Source organism: Plasmodium knowlesi, assembly GCF_000006355.2.
Source record: "Plasmodium knowlesi strain H genome assembly, chromosome: 13".
Taxonomy (NCBI): Eukaryota; Apicomplexa; class Aconoidasida; order Haemosporida; family Plasmodiidae; genus Plasmodium; species Plasmodium knowlesi.
Genome location: NC_011914.2, coordinates 2,351,876 through 2,371,938, shown reverse-complemented (window position 1 = coordinate 2,371,938; position 20,063 = coordinate 2,351,876). Strand labels below are relative to the sequence as shown.

The window sequence follows — 20,063 nt, the reverse complement described above, 5'->3', positions numbered from 1 at the left end:
GATGGAACTTCAAAACGGCGTTGTTTTCTTACGGGGGAAATAAACGCTCACCTATCTTTTGCAAACGCGATGGTTACTTTTTTTTCTTACACTTTAATGCTACTTTATCACTGTAACATCACTGCGTTCGTATTACCATGTTGAGTGCTATACCGAATGAGTGGGATGTATCCTCTCACTATATACTACAATGTGTTTAACTGATAGTTTTATCACTTCTCCCACTATTATTTTTGCATCTGTTTCGTATGACGCTGTTTTGCATGTCCCTTTTTTAGATTTTCCACCAAACGTATGACAGACAATTAGCCGAAGGACTCCAATCGGATTCCTGCTGAGAAAACACTGCGCGTCGTGCCCTCTTGTAGTGTCCGCGTCATGTATCGTTATGCACACAAAACAAACAAACACTTGGGGGAGGGAGCGATGTGCGATGGACACAAGTGTGAAATGTAAATATTGTTGTACTCTACGTAAAGATAAAGAAAATATATATTTTTAAAATGGGTGCTGCAAAAGCAATGCGCATCAGGCGGTGATCATATTTTTTTTTAAAAAATACCATCTCATCAAATAATTTTTCCAAAATTGCGGAAAAACTGGAAAATTATTATAAAAGCCAGTGGGCGGCGAAAACATTTCTCTGTTATGGCGAAGGCGAAAGTAGTAAGGTGAGAAAAAAAACGGAATAAATATGGCAGAGAAGGAAAGCAAACAATACAGCAGAAAACTTAGCAAAAAAACACCGCAAAAAAAAAAAAACACAGTGAAAAACGCAGCGAAAAACACGGCAAATTCGTGATGCAAAAAATGTACCTACGGGAATATTTCACATGTGTAATATTCGCATATCGCACATCAAAACTTTTGCACAACGCGTATCACATTTTTTGCGTAACGCGGAATGTCAAAAAACAAACGAAAGGACTTTGAAAAAGGGGTCTTTCATGGAAAACGCGAAAACGTCGAGTGATAATTTCCCCTTTTACAGACATAAAAAAGGGTGTTCTCGTTTTGTCCTATTGAAAAAGGCCAATATGTGTACACGCGGAAATTAGTAGGATGCATATACAAAGGTCTTTTTATGGCAGTTCGCTCAAATTATGGGGTCTGTCCGTGAAATGCTTTGTTTTTCCGTTTATCGTTCATTTGGTTACATATTCCCGCGTTTGTGAGCTCATTCATTCGTTTAAGCCATCGCTTGCCCGATCGCATAGCCTTTCTTTTGCTCATTTGTTTATTTTATTTTATTTTATTTTTTCCCCGGGGAAGTGGAGGACGCCCTGCAGAGGACTATATGCGGGCAATGTTTTTAAGCAGCAAGATGAACTTCATGTACTGTACACACATGAAGAGTACACAGTTGTTCAAAAAAGTAAAATAAAAGTAGAACGAAAAATGACGGCTTTATTGATTTTATATATACTTAAAGTTCCATTGGATTGAGCGTATCACACACATGGTCCATGCTCCTTCTGCGAAATTTCCCAAACTTTGATCTTTTTTCTCAATTCTCACAACATCCAAATGTCGGAAAAGGAGTGCTCGAACAAGTCACCCAGTGGTGAGTACATTTAAATAAGGCTGAATGCACACATAAAAAACATTTACCCCTATTTTGTACGTACAACTTTACGCTTACATAAAAAAGCATTTTCTACATTTCGAAATTAAGAATGGAGACAAAATTTACCTGAACAGTCAGGCGAAAAAGCGAAATAATTTTTTTTTTTTTTTTTACCTGAACAATGTATGGTAAAAAAAAAAAAAAATTGACAAGCGGCTTTCCACATTTGCCTTGTTCATAAATCCTCCTTCCAGTGGTAAGCTCCTTGCCCCTTGGCCCATTTTCACATATGCCTCCCTTCTATGTGTAAAAACTTGTAACATTTGTGGCAGTAGCTTTGTTGCGAAAATTCTGTCGCCGGCTGTGCCACCTTTCCCCCTCTCCATCCGCATCCACCATGCGAATTAGCTAAATGTTCAACGAATAAGTTTTCAAATGACGGTGGTGAGGTTTTCAGCTTGATGGAAATTAAAAAAATTCAAATGTACGCGTGTGAACGTAAAAAAAAAAAAAAAAAATACATACGCAAGATGCATTTCCCTTCACACACAACCACACATAAGTGTACTATGTGTACAGGACGGAAAAGTTTCCTTCCGTGTGCGCAAACAGCCATGGGCTCCTGCCCGACCAGGTGACATCGCAAATCTTTGACTCACTGGATAACTGCGTAATTGGTAACAAAACAGGGTTGGTTACATAGTCTTGAAAAAACTTCGCATAAAACAAGTTCACTACTCCATTTGAACTTAACGAATAAAACAAATTGTACTTCTTGTGAAACTCCACCTTCTTCAAGGAACACTCCTGGAGGTGAAATTTCTTGTACGGATTGCACGACAGGTCCAAGTCAAAAATGAACACGTTCCCATTCTCATCCGAGGATAAAATGTAACTTTCGTTAATGTGTACATCCACGCATGTTATATTTTGAATGCCTCTTAGTTTTTTTACGATTCTCTCATTCTTCGACTTGGCTTTCAGGTTATATATCCTGCAAAAAGCAACGGCGAAAAAAAAGAAAAAAAAAGAAAAAAAAAAAGTGATCATATGCAAATGGGGCAGTATACATAACAAGCTGCATTCTGACGAAACCATTTTCAGCTCATGCATGCTGTATCTCCTGTCTTACGTGATCCCGTTTTCAAAGGCTGCCAAGAAATAAGGACTAGAGGGAAAGAACATGGACTGAACGAGGTCTCCCCTCTTTTGATTGTATTTCTTTATCAGTTTGATTGACTTCATTGATTTTAAATGATGCAAATAGCAGTAGTGGTACTGTCCAACTTTTCGTAAGCACGTTACGGAGAGGTAATTTCCTAAAGGGGGAAAGGACGCAGAATTAAATGAATACGTTACGATGTGCACACACAAGCAGAGAAGGAGGGGAAACAACATTCCCCTTTTTTTTCCTTTCCATATTCATATGCACTGTATTGGCAACTCCATAGCTATTTACTCCGCCGGGCTTACCATTTTTGTTCCACGAGAAGTTCCTTATTTTTCCCTCATGCTGGATTGCGACGCAATACTTTATCTTCTGCGGATGGGAAGGAAAATATACATATATATACATATATATATATATATATATATATATATATATATATATATATAAACAGAATAAAAAATGTAAAAACAAACATAAATAGGCCAGGTCGCGCTAGTCCACAAAGCATCTGAACGAACGGCCCTGCTACACCTGAACGACGAACGTGTCAATAGCCGCTTGGCACTTACCCGGTCATTCGGTTTTATGTACTTCCACTTCACGTCCACATCGGGGGAGTACACGTATTCCTCCGATGTTTTAAAATTTTTATGGAACACGCTCAGTAAACCTTTCGTCTTACAATAGGCCATAGTTTTACTCAACTGTTCACATTTCTTTCCAGAGTGTTTCTCCTCTGCGTCTTCCTCATTTTTGTCTAATTCATCATCCCCATGGTTCTCATCGTCCTCGTCATCATTATCCTCATCATCCTCATCATCATCTAGAGAACCCTCGAAATGGCCATCGTCATCATCGCCCGACAAATGTGCCGCTTCCCCCTCACTGTCACGCTCTTCCGACAGAGTGTCGTCACATCTGCTATATTCCTCATCGTCCTCAGCGGAATTCTTTCTCCGTTTGGAGTCAGTGCGGTATACTTCTTCAATATTATCCGCACTTGATTTGGCAGGAGGAATGAAGTTCTCATAATGGAAAAGAAAAATCGTATTGCCAAAGGACACCGCCACGATGTCGTACGCCTTATTGGCCTTTATACGAATGTTATCAAAAGATATTCCTCCCTTTTTTTCCCCGCCCTTCGCCCTGGGCAGTGTGGCCCCATAGTAATAGGCCAGGTCTATCACGGCAATATTGTATGATGTCAGAATGTCAAAGATATAGAGCTTGCCACACTGAACTACATAGACGATATGGTGATCTTCCATTACATCTATCTGGTTCAAGTATTTATTTTTGTCTCCATTAATGGCTTCATCCATGTTGTATTTCACAAATGGGTATTGCGGATATGGTTTCAAGGATTGGGTGGAAGGTAATTTTGGAAGTAAATCCTCCTTCTTTATATGAAGTACATTTTTCAATGACCTTGAGCAGAGGTATAAATCTAAACACCTCTGATATAATTCAAAATATGTTTTTTTATAAAATTCGATATTTCTGATTTTTTCAAAATTTTGAGGAATGAAAGCATCATTATTTTGTTTTAATATTTTTCTTCTCTCCGCTGAATTGTACATTAACTCAGGGGGAGGATTGTAACTGTATTTATGTCCTGGCAAAATATTTGGCAAATTCATTTCATTAAAGTTGTTAAAATCGTCGTAAATTTTATTCCTCCACAAATCGTAAAGTAGCTTATATTCATCGTCTTCTTTTTTATATTTTTCTGGATTCTTTTCCTTATCCATTAAGTGCATTATTATTTGTTCTATTTTTCTTTTTTCCTCTGCTGATTGTTTATACTTGCGGTTGGATGGCTCCTTCACTCCCAATTTGTATTCCTCCTTTTCATTTTCGTACACGTAATTTTCCTCGTTCAGATATTTAGCCACTTTATTTTGACGAATACTTCTGATTATTTCTAGGTCTTGGTTCGTAAGCTCCACAATTCGATTGTTTTTTTTATCTTTTATTTTTCTCCATGCGTTTTTGTCTGTCTTGGATTCGATGAAATCGTCGATGGCGTTTTCGTCCGTCTTCTGGATCTTATTTCCCCAGATGTCGTAGCCTGAGGTGAAGGGGTGGTTATCAAACAGGGGTGACCAAATGAAGTATGGATATATAGCTAGACAGAACTACACACGTGCATCTCCATCATAGCGGTGTTGAAAAATAAACATATGCACGGGAAGGGAGAGAGAAATAAAAAAAAAAGGATCACACGAATTTCCCTCCCCAACGTGGAAGTGCGCAAATGGCAAGATGCAGGGGAGAGTATCATCCACCAAGATTCCCACATCGGATCTATATGTCAATTTTCGCCTTACCCAAAATGTCCAAATCTTCGTAATGCTTCATGTCGAAATTCCCGAGCCTACTCAAGTTGTACTCATCGTCACTCTCTTCAATTTCTTCGTTTGCAAAAATGTTTTTTCCCCTTTTGGTGTTTTCGCTCCTTACACTGGAACTGCACAGGTCGCTCCCAGTGGTATCCTCATAATCCGTCTCCTTTTTGATATATTTTCCTCCATGTTGTTTTCTTCCTTTTGGTAGTTTTCCTTTCCCTTCCTTTGGGCTTTTCTTTTTTCCTGTTTGACAGTTGGACTTTTCGGATCCCTTCTGTGAAGTGATTTTTTCGTCCGTTCCGTTTTTACTTTTCCTTTCCGATTTATTTTCCCTTTTTTTTTTCTGTTTCATCCCCGCTTTGATTCCAGCTTCTACCAACTCCTCCGTCTGTGAGTTCTTCTTCTTTTTCTTTTTCTTCTTCATTTTTGCCGCCGTCTCCTCTGCCTTTCCTTCCTTATCTGATTTACCTTCTCGCTCCGCATCGAGTATCTCTCCTTGTTCAGTTTCCGTCTTACTATCAGAACCGTCCTTGGGGGTCTTCGCCATTTCCCCCTGTTGGTCCTTCCCTCCACCAAGGTAACTCTCTGCGGAGGTACTACCTGTGAGGTAATCCTTCTCTTCACTCATCTTCTGTGAGGCTGCAAAGAAGGGGTGTCCAAATTAACTCTGTGGCCGTATCAATAATGTGCCTCCCCAATTTGCCCTCAAAGCACTACACAAGGGAAGAACAGATGAAAAAAAAAGAAAAAACTCTTCCTTCTTCTGCTCCGTTCTGCTCCGTTCTGCTCCGTTCTGCTCCGTTCTGCTCGTTTGTTAAAACTCCCCCCCTTCTACAGGCCGATAATCCACAAATTCAACTGAAAAAATGACACTTTTTAAATTTTCCTATGCAATCAAATGAGGTATGGTATTCCCAACAAGGGGAACATCATTTGATCATCTTGGCTTGGCGAAGAATTTTGCTAAACGGGAGTGACCCTTCAGTGTGGTTAAAAGAGGAAAATTTACAAACGCCAGGATTATAACTTCACAGTAAAGAATACCATCTCAAGCTTGTACATGCGAAGTTCTGCAATAATTACGCGGCTGCAAAAAAGGCTCGCACGAATTTTTTTTTCCTTTTATCAAATTGATCGCTTTTTTCATCGGAACAAATACGTGGCCTCCATATCACAATGCGGGTCGGTCATGGGAAAGTAAAAAGGAACTCAAAACGCAACCCACTTAATAAATCGTTATGTGACATAACGTTAAAAACATGTCGTTAAAAAGGATGTGAAGTAACGACGCGCGAATGTCTCCTCCGTATTCTGGTGCTACTATAAAATCGCCGTAGTGGGAATTTTTTTTTTTTTTTTTTTTTTTTTTTTTCTGGCAAATTTTCGCTTCCTATATATAAAACCATGTTGTGGTCCCTTACAAAAAAATCCAATTCGGCGCTCCGAACGACGGTTGTAAGTATACAAATCGGGTATATCTATATATACCAATTTTTAGCAAATGAAAATACAGCCCATGGGAGGAAATATTATTGTGAAGGGATGGAGAAAAAACAACTGAAAAAAAATTAAAAAAAAAAAAAAAATGGAAACTCAGTTTATGCCCCCTGTATAGAAAAGGATTTCACATAAACAGAAAATATAATCTATATGAACAAAAATTATTTACTAATTCTGTGTTATATAACCTTTTCTTTCCCCTTTGAGAATTTTTTTTTCCACCTGCGCACAACCATTTATTAGTCAGTAGCCATTCATTAGTCATCAGCTATAATGTAGTGGTTCCTTTCTTTGCGCATTTACAATTTTGTAACTTTGGAGAAAGGTTCCCCTTTTCTCGTCCATATTTGAAGGGGTAAGAAGAAGAAGAAGATCCATCCTGGTGAAGGAGGAGCCGACTGGACTACGGAGCGAATCGACTTGGCCCCGCAGCAACCCCTTTTTGTGATGCCCAAAATGCAGTGAGCCAAATATGGCGAAACGAAGCGACAAGAAAAATGCCCCAATTGACAGGCACAAAGTGTTCGTTCGGAACATCAGAGAAAACGACGTAGCCCCCCTGGAGGAAGAGTTCAAAAATATATGCACCAAATATTTCTTCTTTAAAAATAAAAACAACTCCACGAAAAGTGCCATCTGTTCCTTCAAAACAGATCGTGAGGCAGAAAATTTTATCCAAAAGTACCACGACAAAAAAATACGAACCAGTAACATAAAATGCGAATTTGCCTTCAGGAAAAAGTACAATGATAAAAAATTAATTTCTATCACATATAGAAGACATAAGATTAACCACTTGAACTCCATACAATTGTACACCAATTGTGATTTGGACACCATAGTCGTCTTGAGCTACTTGAAAAACCTCTTCCTCTTGAATAAACACTTGTTGGTAAAAAGCCTAGATGAAAATGATGAGGCCGAGAGGAAGATGCCCACAAGGGAGGTGGCATCACAGGACACGGATGGAAAAAGCAGACCCAGGGATAATCATCGGATTGATGAGGACGAAGAACATTCAAAACAGGTTACACAAAACAGTGAGGGTAACACAGATGGTAACAAATCTGACCAATCGAATGATGGGGATGACATCCAAGTAGTTGCCGAGAGGAAACTCAAAGAGTTCGAAGAAATTGTTCTTAATATAGAAAAAGAAAAAAAAGATTTAGATAAAAAAATGACGAAAAAATTAATTGCAAAAATGCCGAATAAAAATAAATCTTTAAGTAAAAATTGCTTTGTCTACACCGTTGAATTCTTAAATTTAAAAATGGCTGTTCATTTCTACAAATATATTAATAGAAAGAATTTTTTAAATTATCTAGAAGATAATGTTAAAAATGGAGGGGAAAAAAATGTGTTTTTTTTTCATGATCTGTGCTACTTGAACAAAAACAACAGAAGAGTTATCGTAAAAAACATTAAAAGGACATGCCATGTGGAAAATTTACAAAAGTTATTCAAACATATAGAAAAGGATCCATCAATTTATTTTCCCAAGAAAGATAATAAGAAGCAGGGGTACGCCGTGGTTACCTTCTCCAACTACCAGAATGTGAAGAAGGCGCTTCTGCTGAACAAATCCAAGGTGTGCGGAAGCACCATCACCGTAGAGGAGGACAGGAATCCAAGGTTCCTCAAACTGCTCGGCGTGCAGGGGGCTGACGATGGGGAGAGTACCAACAACAGGACGCATGATGGGGAAAACAGCAACGACGAGAAGGACGATGGGGATAGTAGCAACGACGAAACTGACGGTGGGGAGAGTAGCAACGACGAAACTGACGGTGGGGAGAGTAGCAACGACGAGAAGGACGATGGGGATAGTAGCAACGACGAAACTGACGATGGGGAAAACAGCAACGACGAGAAGGACGATGGGGATAGTAGCAACAAGAAGGCAGACGATGAAGAGCGACATGACAAGCGAACTCGAGACCACGTGAGCGACGTCGAGGAAGGGAAGACACTGTTCATCACGAACATTCCTATGGGGAGCACCGACGAAGAAGTGCAGAGCTATGTCACCAAGAACATCAGCAAGAACTACATCTACATAAGGACATGCAGAAAAGACGGGAAAAAAATTTCTGCGTTTGTGAAGCTCAAATATAAAGAAGATGCAGACACATTTTTGAAAAAAATTGGCGAATACCACGAAGAGAACGAGGAAGAAGGAGAAGAAGAGGAAAACGTAATTGACAAATTCTACAACATGAAGAAGAAAAAAAAAGAAAGAATGAAACAAATTCTGCTTAAAGATCATAACAGTGGGAAAAATGCAGAAATTTTATTTTTCAAAAATAATTATTTAATGATCAAAAGGGCTGTGAGTAAGGACTCCATAAAGGAAAAAAAAAAAATTCCTATAGAGGAAAAAAACAAAAAAAAACAAAAGGACAGACTGCACAATAACATCCACCTGGTACAGGACAATGACATCAACAATGAACACCTGGGAGAAAACATAATAAAAAGAAACAACGACTTGATGGAAAAAAAGAAGAAGCTCTTAAAAAATAAAAACTTCCTGATAAACCCATGCAGAATATACGTTCGCAACTATCCAGCCTCTTTGGAACAAAATTTATTCAGGCAACTCATAACGAAATATTTCACCCCCCTATTTATGCAAAAGCACAATTTAAAAAAAAAAGAAGCATTCAAAAAAGCCAATGAAATTATTAAGAAAATGAAAATTATGAAAGATCACACAAAAGAGAAAGAACCAACACAAAATGAGGAAAAAAATAAAAAATTAAAAGATAAAAAAATTAGCAACAAAAATAGCCAAAATTTGATATGCTTCATCGATATTAACAAACATGAACATGCCAAGCAAATAATTCACTTTCTTCAAAATAGGAATATTTACGAACTGATTAACGAAATAATCTACAAAAAAAAGTTTCAAACCATTCGCAAAAATAAGAACATCATGTATGTCGATTACTGCATTGAAGACATACGAATGGTGCATATCAAAAAATTAAAAGAAGAAAAATTTTTAAATCACATAAGGCAAAAAAATGGAGCCGAAACGAACTCACTCACCAAAAAGACTATTAAAAAAAAGAAAAAAAAAGAAAGCAGAGGAAAAAGGCAACGTGAAAAAAGACGCCTTCTAAAAATGCAAAACGAAAACACAAACATCGCTCATATAATTAAGAGCACATCGTCAATCCATGTGCAACAGTCGAATGCGCCAAATGGGCCAGAAAAAGAAAACGCCCAAACGAATGGCGCACACAACATTAGCGCAACGAAGAAAAAATCAAAGCTTAAGTTGAAGGAAAAGCACCTCAACCAGGTTTCTCATTCCAAGGAGGCGAGTAAAAAAAAGAAAGTCTCCTTCCAATCCGAGGAAAAAGAAGAAAATACAAAAAAAAAGACAAGCAACAAGTTAATCAAAAAGACCGGGAAAAAATCTGCAACCAAAAATGATAAAGAAATTGTAAGGAAATGAGAAAAAAAAGAAAAAAAAGAAAAACACGTGATACCCCTCGCGCGCATAGGCCTACACTCTACTGTGTAGTCCACCTGTACGTTACTTCGTGTTACATTACCTTTGCACACACGTTCACTAACACACCCATTCACGCGATTCACACCATCCCACCTCCTCCGCAGGAATCGATACAAAAGGATGTTTTAAACTTTCTCAAGAAAAACAAAAAATAAAAATATTCGCCGTGGATTTCACCCCTATTTTTCCACAGCCCTATCGTTGTCTAGGCGCGAATTTGTTCTCCCCCATTTTAGGAAGTCTAGAAATCTTCGCGTAATTAGGGCTCCCACTACCTGTAAACATAGGTCAGGAAATGAATGTTTTCCACGCGTGCATGTTTGCCTTTGCCTTTTGTATTTTATTTTATTTTTTTTCGTTTTTATTTCTTTTTTTTTACCCCTTTTTTTTTCCTTTTTTCGCTTTTCTTTTCTCCATTTGTTTTATTACACTTTTCAAAATGTGTCCTTTAAGCTTCCTCAATGTGTCTTCTTCAAATAGGTCATTTTTTTTTTTTTTTTTTCGCTGAACTCTTTTTTGTTCAAGGTCACATGCTGACTTGTGCATAAAAAGAAAAAGAAGTCATAATTTACAATCTTTTTTTTTTTTTTTTTCAAAAATGGGGAAATAGTTCTGACTAGCCAATGAAAAGACGACAAATTCGTCTGAACAAGTCAGCAAAATGGGAAGTTACACGGATATATACAACTAGCCATTTTGCTATTTTTTTTTTTTTTTTTCTTTAAGAAGTGCAAAGCTCTTTTCACCAATACGCAAAAAGTGGCAAGAATACAGTGCCATACCATTTCGTGGAAACCTTGTATATTTGTTTTAATCAAAATTGTTAATCAAAAGGGTTAATCGGAAGGGTTAATCAAAAGGGGGGATACTTCCAAAAGGTGAATATACAAAAGTAGCTGGAGTACTTCTTTTCCCTCTTCTTCTCACCCTTTGCCTTTTCCGACTTATTTTTCCCCCTTCCGTTCCCTTGCCAAAAAATGCTTCAGTAGGGAAAAGCCCTTTATGGTTCATCTGTCCACGCCCATGTTCAGGTCGCACAGATTTATCCAAATTTTTGGACAGTCTGATTAGGGGGAAAAAGGGGGCCGCCGCAAAATGGTTGCAACGAGACAGGTGTAGCGAAATCAGCGTACCAAAATCAGCCCAGCAAAATGAGAACGGAGAAAGAGGCGCCACAAAACGGGTGGCCTCTCATTCCATACGTTTCAATCTTGAAAAAGAAAAATTAAAAAAAATTCCAGCTGCAGGGAGAAAAAGTTTAATAAGTTATCCACGTCCTTTTACCCATTTATCGGGAAGGTGAAAACTTTCCTGCCGTTTACCCAATTGGGGGCTGCATTTCAGCCATCGTTGTCCACCGAAATTATATTAAGTTGATTCATATTTTTTATTCTTTCCAAGCAAAAGTCATTCACATTCCTCCCCAGGGAAGACATATCTTCTTTTTCCAAAAAAAAACATGTACGTCCCGTAGGCAAATCACGTGTAGCTGGTGTAGTCGCGCGTTATAAACTCTACGGCAATTGTGTTCATTTCAATGTTGAAGGAATAGCCATTTTTTTAAATCATGCATGATGGTACATTTTTTAAATCATGCGTGATGGTACATTTTTTAAAATTACTTTGAGAACACATGGATGGTGAATAACTTCTTGCCATGGACAGGACCTTTTTCCTGCTAATCCGATGATGTCCATTTATTCCCCTAACACCCCCCAGGGGGAAAATCCATCCTCATTTTACACGTCTCCCCTCTTCCCTCGTAATGTTTAACCATCTTCCTGCTAAGGTAAAAAAAAAAAAAATAATCCACTACTCTTTTGTTAAATAGCAATATCATGTAGTCCAGGTATATGGATACTTCCCCAACTTCATTTCCCTGCTCATTTGCTTCGCCCCGCCTGGGGAGCTATACTCCTACCGATACTGCTAGCGGTGTGTTGCTTCCCCCCTCGAAGTCTCCGCATCACAACATTAAACTCCTTTTCGCGCAGAAAAGGGGAGAATGTTTCGTTCTTATTGGGTAGACAAAAAAAAAAAAAAAAAAACAACTTCATCTTTTTCCTTAATTCGTTCACTTTGTACACATTATTGTGTGACGCATCTTTCCGCTTTCGGTTCACATTTTCCTCATTGCTGTTGGAGCTACTGACAAACTCGAAGGTGGGCTGATTACTCCTTGCCGCTTTCGCAACTGATTTATTGGAGTAAAAGTGTTTTTCGCTCCATGCAGTGGATAACTCTTGCTCATCCACTTCCGCGCCATCTGAACTTCCTCCGTTCCGTCGTGGCACCATGTGTTGTGTCTCTTTGCTCATCCTACTTATCAATCACCGTAGTCTCATTTTGATTTGCACATTGCTTCCCATTTTGTTGCATAATTTTTTTTGCACGAGCAAATGGCACCTTTCTATTTGAACATCTATTACGCTCAATATGTGGGAAAATAACTTCGCCACACAGAAGAGAAGCTTCTTCCCTCTATTAGTAGCATCCCCACTATTTTCCTTTCCCTTTTTGCAAAGGTCCGAAAAAAAAAAAAACGGCCTTTTTTTTTTTTTTACCTCTTCTTTTTTTCCATTTTCATATGAACCGTGCAGAAAAAAATTTTCCACTTGGCACCGAATGGACCATTTTACAAAAACAAATTTTACGTCGTTCAAATGTACGCGTAGCGCATTTTTTTTATATTTTATATCCACGAGAATTTAACTAATACTAATTTTTTTTGTACTGATAGATAGGGAAAAAACGACGCAGTTACTCCGAACGAAGGTTCTTCCAAGCTGCAAGGGTTTCTTAAGCAGAAGGGCTATTATTAAGAGAGTTGAAACGAGCACAATTGCAGTTGACAAGAAAATTACTAGCCATCTCATGGATAAATAGGGGCACGGAAAATAGCGGCAAAGCTAGGTAAGTGAACGAAAAAGAAAACTCCCGTATGCTTAATATTTCCTTTCCCTTTTTTTCTGATTAAACGAAGTGTTGTCACAATGAAATTACGCCTACTTTCTGCGTATCAGTCGAAAACATGCGTAGAATGTGCATCACACACGTTACCTACGTTCGTACGTTCACGAGCACCTGCCTGGCTGCTACATTGTCAACCACTTCGAACTAGCCTGGGGATGCTATCATCCATTTATGTGCACGTTAACCCCCAGATGAAGTTGTTTGCATAGGACTAAACATCCTTATCGTGTGATATCTTCAGTTGCAAATTAAATTGAAGAAGCTTGCAACGTAAAGATACTTCACTCGTATTAGAAGTACACCTACATAGGACAGTATTCCCCATACTTGTTTCATCATTTTTTTTTTTTTTTTTTTTTTTTTTTTTTTTTGAACATTCTCAGTTAATATAAAATTGCATGAACAGGTCAGCAAAAAAAAAAAAAAAAAAAAAAAAAAAAAATGAACGAAGAAGGTGATTTAAATGTTTTTAGAAAGGACGAAGTTCCCGCAAAGTGTAAGAAAGAGAAAAGGGGAGATATAATTACACACATAATCCTAGATCGATGTCGTTGTGAGATTTACCATTTTTCATAAATTTAGAATGAGTTCACTATTCGGAGTTTTGTTATCATAGCTGGGGGGAATTAAAAACCATATGACCTGCAGCACATGTAATGGGAGTATTTTATTATTATTATTATTTTTTTCTTTTTTTCCGGCAGCCATAGAAGGTTGGATTATCATCATCACGAACATCCACGGAGAAGCAAGGGACGACTACATAAGAGATGTTTTTGAAAAATATGGACAGATAAAAAATTTGCACTTAAACTTGGACAGACGGACGGGTTTTTTAAAAGGCTATGCATTTCTCGAATTTGAAAATTTTGTGGATGCGAAAAGGGCCATTGATGGTAAGCATGTTTTTCACAAAAACGCGTACGACATGTTCCAATGCTTTTATCGGCGTTACTTCCGCATCGAACATAACTCACTTCGCTGCTGTTCGTGGTATTACACGTTGAAATAAAATCCGCGTGTGGTTCTCCTGAACCTGTATTGAAGTCCCATTAAACGTAATTTCCTTTTTTCTTTTTTTTTCCAGAAATGGACGGCGCAACGTTGCTCAATCAGGAAATTCACGTAGATTGGGCATTCGTTCAGGAAAAAAATAAGAATTGATTTTTTCCTCACATCCCCATATGCGGGACATAAATGTATGAAGTGATTTGTTCTCTGTCCCTTCCGACCCGTACACACCACCCCTTCCATACCGCATATCCCCATGGACGCAACGAAATTCTTTTTCCTCCGACAGAAAAATCTTCCTGCAGATGGACAGTATGTGTAGATTTATTCCTATCACAACAACTAGGCCTTTTCAGCTTCGTCCAAGGTCGAATAGTCGTAATTGTAACCGTTCGCGTGTTTTGGACGGGAGAGACGGCCATTAAAAACGGATCCGAAAACCCCATAAAGCAGCCTCTTGTCAATTTTTATTTTTTCTTGCAAATCCTTTTGCTACTCGGAAAAGATATCGTAACAGCACCATTGCACACGTTAAGAGGGCGAGAGAAACAAAAAAAAAAAAAAAAAAAAAAAAAAAAAAAAAAAAAAACATAATAAGGGCAAGATGATTCGCACGTGCAGCATACACGAGGCACAAATCAAACACAAGTGCGGTAGACACAAAAACAAAGGGAAGTATCGAAGGGGAGTTTAAACCGCGTAAAGGCCAAATCGGCTTTTGGCCAAACCCTGGAAAGGGTCTACGAAACGGCCTTCTTCTTCAGCAAAGACGAAATGGCGATGGAGAACGCCTCGAAGGAAGATAAGGGGTGGCGAAAATCAAGCGTGAAGTAATCCTTTGAGTTTTTCCCAAAAATTAAAAATATTTCCTCCTCATCGTTGTTCAAAATTTCAAATTTTTTTTCTTCTTTTTTTTTAAAATTATTTGTGATCACATCAAAGGGAAATTTTTTCTTGAGCACGTCTTTCTTAATTGAGTCCCCCTCCCCGGTGCAGCTCCCTTCGTAGGGAGAATGCGAGGGGGGTGCACACGTAGGAGGCCCCTGCGGAGGGTGACCATCTGTTCCTCGTCTGGCACATGTGTTAGCTATTGGGGAATCCCCCCTGAAGGTGTCACTGCTAACATACTCAATAACATCGTTCATGGTTTTTCCTACAAAGGAAGCCTTCCGCGCATTTGAAATTACACATTTTTTTAAAATTAATTGCAAATTTTTCGCACTTGCTAACTTAACTCTTCCATAAAAAGGCAACTCGTAAATTTCCTTCTCATCATTCCAAACTGGACATTTATTTTCGTAAATAATTTTAACGTCTTTATTAAGCTTGTAAATACTACATATAAAATGTCTAGGCAATTCACTTATTATATTTGATTCAAAACCTATCGAAATTATATTTTTTCTTTCAAAGGAAGGAAAAAAATGGGCATATTTTTCCGCTATGCCATTGTCATATATTTTAATTTTCATGCCTGTAAAATTGCAAATTAAAATTCCTAAAAAACCGGAAATGTTGAAAAAAGGCTTATTTTTTTCCCCCCCTTGGTAACTTTTTTTAATATTTTTATCATACCTGTACAAGTATACTTTATTTTCTCCCTTTTTTTTAAACCCCATTAAAATTTTCTTCTTCTGATTGGTCTTTAAAATGTAGCAACAGGAGTAATAATCGCTAAAATTTCGCAGCCTTTGTATTTCATTTATGACATATCCCTTTGGAATGTCATTATAGTGATAAAATTCCTTTTTAGTTTTTTCGATAAATGGAGAAAAAATTTTCTTGTCAATTAAATTCTTGTTAAAATGTAAATTCCCTTTGTTCATGTCTACCTCCGTGATGTTGTTACACACGTTGTAGTGATTATTCGGTTTGAAAATATTCAGCGGTCCATAAAACGCTACATCGTAGTTATATCCATCATAATTCCCACCGTGGCAATCAACGTAGAGGCAATTCCCCTGCAGAAGACAACTCTGCTTCCTTTTATTCATGTCTATCTCCGTTTCTCCCATCCTCTGTTTCATCACCCTTAAATTATCTCTCATTTCGTTGTATTTTTTTTTCACCTGACTCTTTGCCTTATCATCCACTACCAACCAACATTCTGGTAATTCCTCACTTTCAAATATTCGTACTAACTTCCAAAAGCAGTATTCGATAATTTCCCTGTTATGGATTTTATACCCACAGTAGGTTAACATGACAAGGAATTCATTTTTGATATCCTTCGCTAATATTATCTTCTTTAATACATTGAATAAGTAACTCAACTGAAAGGTATGCAGGGTAAACAAAAGTTCGATATTCAGGTACGTATCCCCCTCTCCTACAATACACGAAAGTATGTGTTTTATATAATTTTCCATTTCTTCGGTTTCCTTCTCACCAAGGGTGTTTGATCCTTCTGGCAACTCTTCCACAGGAAGACAATCCACCTCATCGGTGCGATCCACGTAATCCCCATCATGGTACACATAACCCGCATCCTCAGAAGCACAATACTCCTCCTGGGGGGGACACTCCTCATCATGGGTACCCCACTGAAATACATGACCACTTTTATCACTCACTCGATTCGTGTAATCCGCGCCACGAGTTTCATCCCCTCCGTTTAGCCTTGCAACATCGTCACTCTTCTGTGTGCAGTCGCTAATTCGCTTAGTATAAACTGTGTCCCCGTGGCCGTAACAACTATCCAGATCTGTGTACCTCTTACAGGGGGTCCCTACCCCCATTTGAGCGCGCGCCTCCACATTCGAATCATCTCCTCCATTTTCGCAATCAAAACTTGTACTATTGTCAGATGCGTCGTACATCCTCTCACTGTGATCATCCCCTCTTTGGGATTTCTCCACACCAATTACATCCATCTGTTTTCCTTCCTCCGAGAAGATTTCATCTTTTTTTTTTTTTTTTTTTTTTAATTTTCCCAAAATGAACTTATAAAATAAGAGATAATTTGATTCGTCACAAAATGTGTACTCCTCCTTCTTCAGCTGATAAAGTTCCATGAAGTTTATCTTTTCATTTTTTCCCCCCACCAATACGAATTTCATTAAGTAACTGTAAAACAAGCTAACCATTTCGATCAACAGATGAATGCTCCTCAGACTTACCAAATTCTGATTCGTTGTTATAATTATTTCGTAAAATTTTAATGATGCTTCTTTCCTCATTCGGGTGGAGTATGTCATGTGCCTTTTGTCTGCTCCGAGTAAGTACGCCCTGCGTTGGGGGGAGACACAAGTGTCGCGCATGTCTTGAGGTTGTTCAACCCCGTTGTTGAAATTATCATATCTGTCGTAGCGATCGTGGTGATCGAACCGCTCTTCAGCATTGTTCGAGTAATCCTGGCATCCCATCCAGTCGCGGTTCCCTACCTCATCATAACTGTCGCTACAATCCTTCGACGGCTCGCGCAAACGCACTTGATTCACCTTCGTGCCCCTCATTTGCACACCCTCATACGTGCAGTCTTTCTCTTTCCGCATGACATAACTGTATATCTTATTTTTCACCCTCTCGATAATGCCAACCCTGCTACTTATATAATAATGACTATGCTCATCGTGGGACAAATTTTTTAAAACCCCTTTTAGCATGGGAAGGGCATTCAATATTTTTGTCCTTATCGTAATGATGGTTGAAATGGTGTAGGTTTCCATCTCAACATCCTGGCGATCCTCTGCCACACTCGTTGCGCATGGTGCACTTTTTTTATTAACGTTATTGAAAACATGTGGATCATCTTTCGATAAAAAATTATTATACACAATATGGTCGATGTCAGACTGGTTCCTAATTTCATGAACATAGGAATCTATATTTTCAAGCAATGTCTTGTAAGCTAAAACATATCTATCCAAAACACACTCCTTCTGTACATACTCTGTTACAACCAGTATGACGTGTTCGCAGTTGTAGCATTTACAAGGTTCTTCCGGTTTGAACTTCTTTCTTGAAATTAATCCTCCAACGTTCTGCTCATCCCCTTTTATATCATCATGTTTGTTGTAAAACTGCTTTTTTATTATGCTCTCCAAATGATATTGTCTATCTTCCCACTCGGTCCTGTGAACCTCCATTTTTTTTCTTCTCTCTGCATCCCCTTCGCCGTTTCGCACTTAACTCCTTGGAAGGCTACTTCCCAAGAAGAGCGAAAAATGAGGAAGAAGAGCAGAAGGTATATCAGCCGAAAGATGGAAGTTTAGGGCTCACAAGACCAACCTCCTTTATGATATTCCTTTTGGATGGAGGACATACCACCCATGGGAATACTCGTAGGAGAGAGAAAAAAAAAAAAAAAAAAAAAAAAAAAAAACTATGGTTGGCAAAGTTCATATGACATGCTCATATTGTTATCACTTAATAAGTTTAAGTGTAAACAGAAGGTAAAGGGGAAAAAGGCGGGCCCAGGTTTCACCTTAGCATTGCAACGACAAGGGGGAGTTACAAAAAGGGGGTGGGTACCCACCTTACCCCTTAACGGTTAACATATATTGTGAATGTGCAACGTCTGGGATAACTTCAGTGCAGAATTAAAAAGAAACAAAAAAAAAAAAAAAAAAAAAAAAAAAAATACAAAAATGTGTGCAGTGTATTATGCTGATATATATGTGCACAGTTTCAAACATATTGCGAAAATTTTCGCTCGATTGCCCAGGAACGAGATGCCATACCAACACGCCACTAATAATACAGAAGCCCTGTATCTTTTAAATTCTTCCTTAGGTAATCTTTCCAAAGACAATCGTTTTGTAACGCGGGACACATGCCTCCCTATTCGCTGCGCTCACCTCGCTCTGTAGATAAAAAAAAAAAAAAAAAAAAAAAAAAAAGTTAAACAGAACGTGAACTTTTTCACACACTTGGACTTGATCAAATTGGCATGAATTTGTACAGATTTATTTTCCTTCTGCGTTTTCCCCTACCGTCTTTTTTTTTTTTTTTTTTTTTTTTTCTTGTTCCCCTTGGTAACTCTCGTTCTTGTCCCACTTGTTTGCTCTTTCCTTTTTCTCATTACAACAAGGTCAGGCGACTGGGACACGCTCCCATGTGGACATTTTCTTCCTTTCAAAAGGAGCGAAGTTATTCATTTTTTACACAAAGGATTAGCAAAATTGGAAGGTGTGGGATTATTCATTACGGAAAAAAAAAGGAGAAAAAAAAAAAAAAAATTGGTATGTATTTAACTTTCACCAACTGAATAGGCTGTTGCATATGTACCACTGTGCCCAGGTGGGGGAAAAGTCGTTTCTATACGCATCCTCAAGGGAAGGGAGAGAATCATTGGTCATGTATTTTATACGTAATATTATTATGTGCATTTATTTTATTTTTTTTTTTTTCCCTTCTATGGCAACGCATTTCTTTTTCGTATCAGCTAGCGTCACGTTTTTTTATGTTAAAGACGATCGCCCACTGGTGAATGTCGTATACCAAGAGAAAGAAGGGGAAAAGAAATCGGCCGAATGAGAAGAAAAGTAAAGAAATTTTCTGCACCAAAAAGGGGAAGGAAGTGAAGTGAAATTCCAGAAAAACCTTCCTGGGCGGCTAACTCTAAACTTGCAAATGATGCCAACTATATAAAGCACCTTTGAGATGTTTCTCCAGCAGAGATTTCACCTGTACATCATCTAGCGTAGGGCGTGTGCGGCGAGGAACATTCCAGAGAAGGCATTCCCCATTTAGCATACAGCTTACATGCATTTAAAGTAGCGTGTACGTGAATCCCTACACCGTATGTGCAAGCATCTTTTGCCTGCTACACAATCTGTCATGCCGAAAGCCCTCACGGTCAGTCGGTTCTCTTCCACTTTTTTTCTTGCCACCTTACGGGATGCATAGCACCTTTATATGGGGAAATAACCTTTTAAATCTCTCAAAATGACACAACGAAGATTTTTATTTTGCCTCCTTGGTTGGAAGGGAATAGTTTTTTTTTTTTTTTTTTTTTTTCTA

The 20,063-nt window shown here is 38.3% G+C and overlaps 4 protein-coding genes and 1 pseudogene across 4 annotated transcripts, besides 1 other annotated feature; 2 read left to right on the top strand and 3 right to left on the bottom strand.

Annotated features, from left to right (window-relative positions):
• Positions 1 to 2,134: 2,134 nt before the first annotated feature.
• PKNH_1352300 (ribosome biogenesis protein BOP1, putative) lies at positions 2,135 to 5,714 on the bottom strand (the record flags this gene model as incomplete). The annotated part of the gene is made up of 5 exons (XM_002260898.1): positions 2,135 to 2,561; positions 2,700 to 2,886; positions 3,041 to 3,107; positions 3,308 to 4,809; positions 5,069 to 5,714. 5 exons carry the CDS (start codon positions 5,712 to 5,714, stop codon positions 2,135 to 2,137), a joined length of 2,829 nt encoding a protein of 942 aa, XP_002260934.1.
• Positions 5,715 to 7,058: 1,344 nt separating this feature from the next.
• PKNH_1352200 (RNA-binding protein, putative) lies at positions 7,059 to 10,270 on the top strand (the record flags this gene model as incomplete). Its single annotated transcript, XM_002260897.2, has 2 exons — positions 7,059 to 10,043; positions 10,220 to 10,270. The coding sequence occupies 2 exons, from the start codon at positions 7,059 to 7,061 to the stop codon at positions 10,268 to 10,270; spliced, it is 3,036 nt and encodes a 1,011-aa protein (XP_002260933.2).
• Positions 10,271 to 10,294: 24 nt separating this feature from the next.
• Positions 10,295 to 12,991, bottom strand: PKNH_1352150 (annotated as a pseudogene).
• Positions 10,295 to 12,991: a sequence feature (conserved Plasmodium protein, unknown function, pseudogene).
• Positions 12,992 to 13,529: 538 nt separating this feature from the next.
• Positions 13,530 to 14,252, top strand: PKNH_1352100 (RNA-binding protein 8A, putative; the record flags this gene model as incomplete). Its single annotated transcript, XM_039113599.1, has 3 exons — positions 13,530 to 13,584; positions 13,793 to 13,984; positions 14,176 to 14,252. 3 exons carry the CDS (start codon positions 13,530 to 13,532, stop codon positions 14,250 to 14,252), a joined length of 324 nt encoding a protein of 107 aa, XP_038969972.1.
• Positions 14,253 to 14,839: 587 nt separating this feature from the next.
• PKNH_1352000 (uncharacterized protein) lies at positions 14,840 to 18,187 on the bottom strand (the record flags this gene model as incomplete). The annotated part of the gene is made up of 1 exon (XM_002260895.1): positions 14,840 to 18,187. The coding sequence occupies one exon, from the start codon at positions 18,185 to 18,187 to the stop codon at positions 14,840 to 14,842; it is 3,348 nt and encodes a 1,115-aa protein (XP_002260931.1).
• Between the last annotated feature and the right edge of the window lie 1,876 nt (positions 18,188 to 20,063).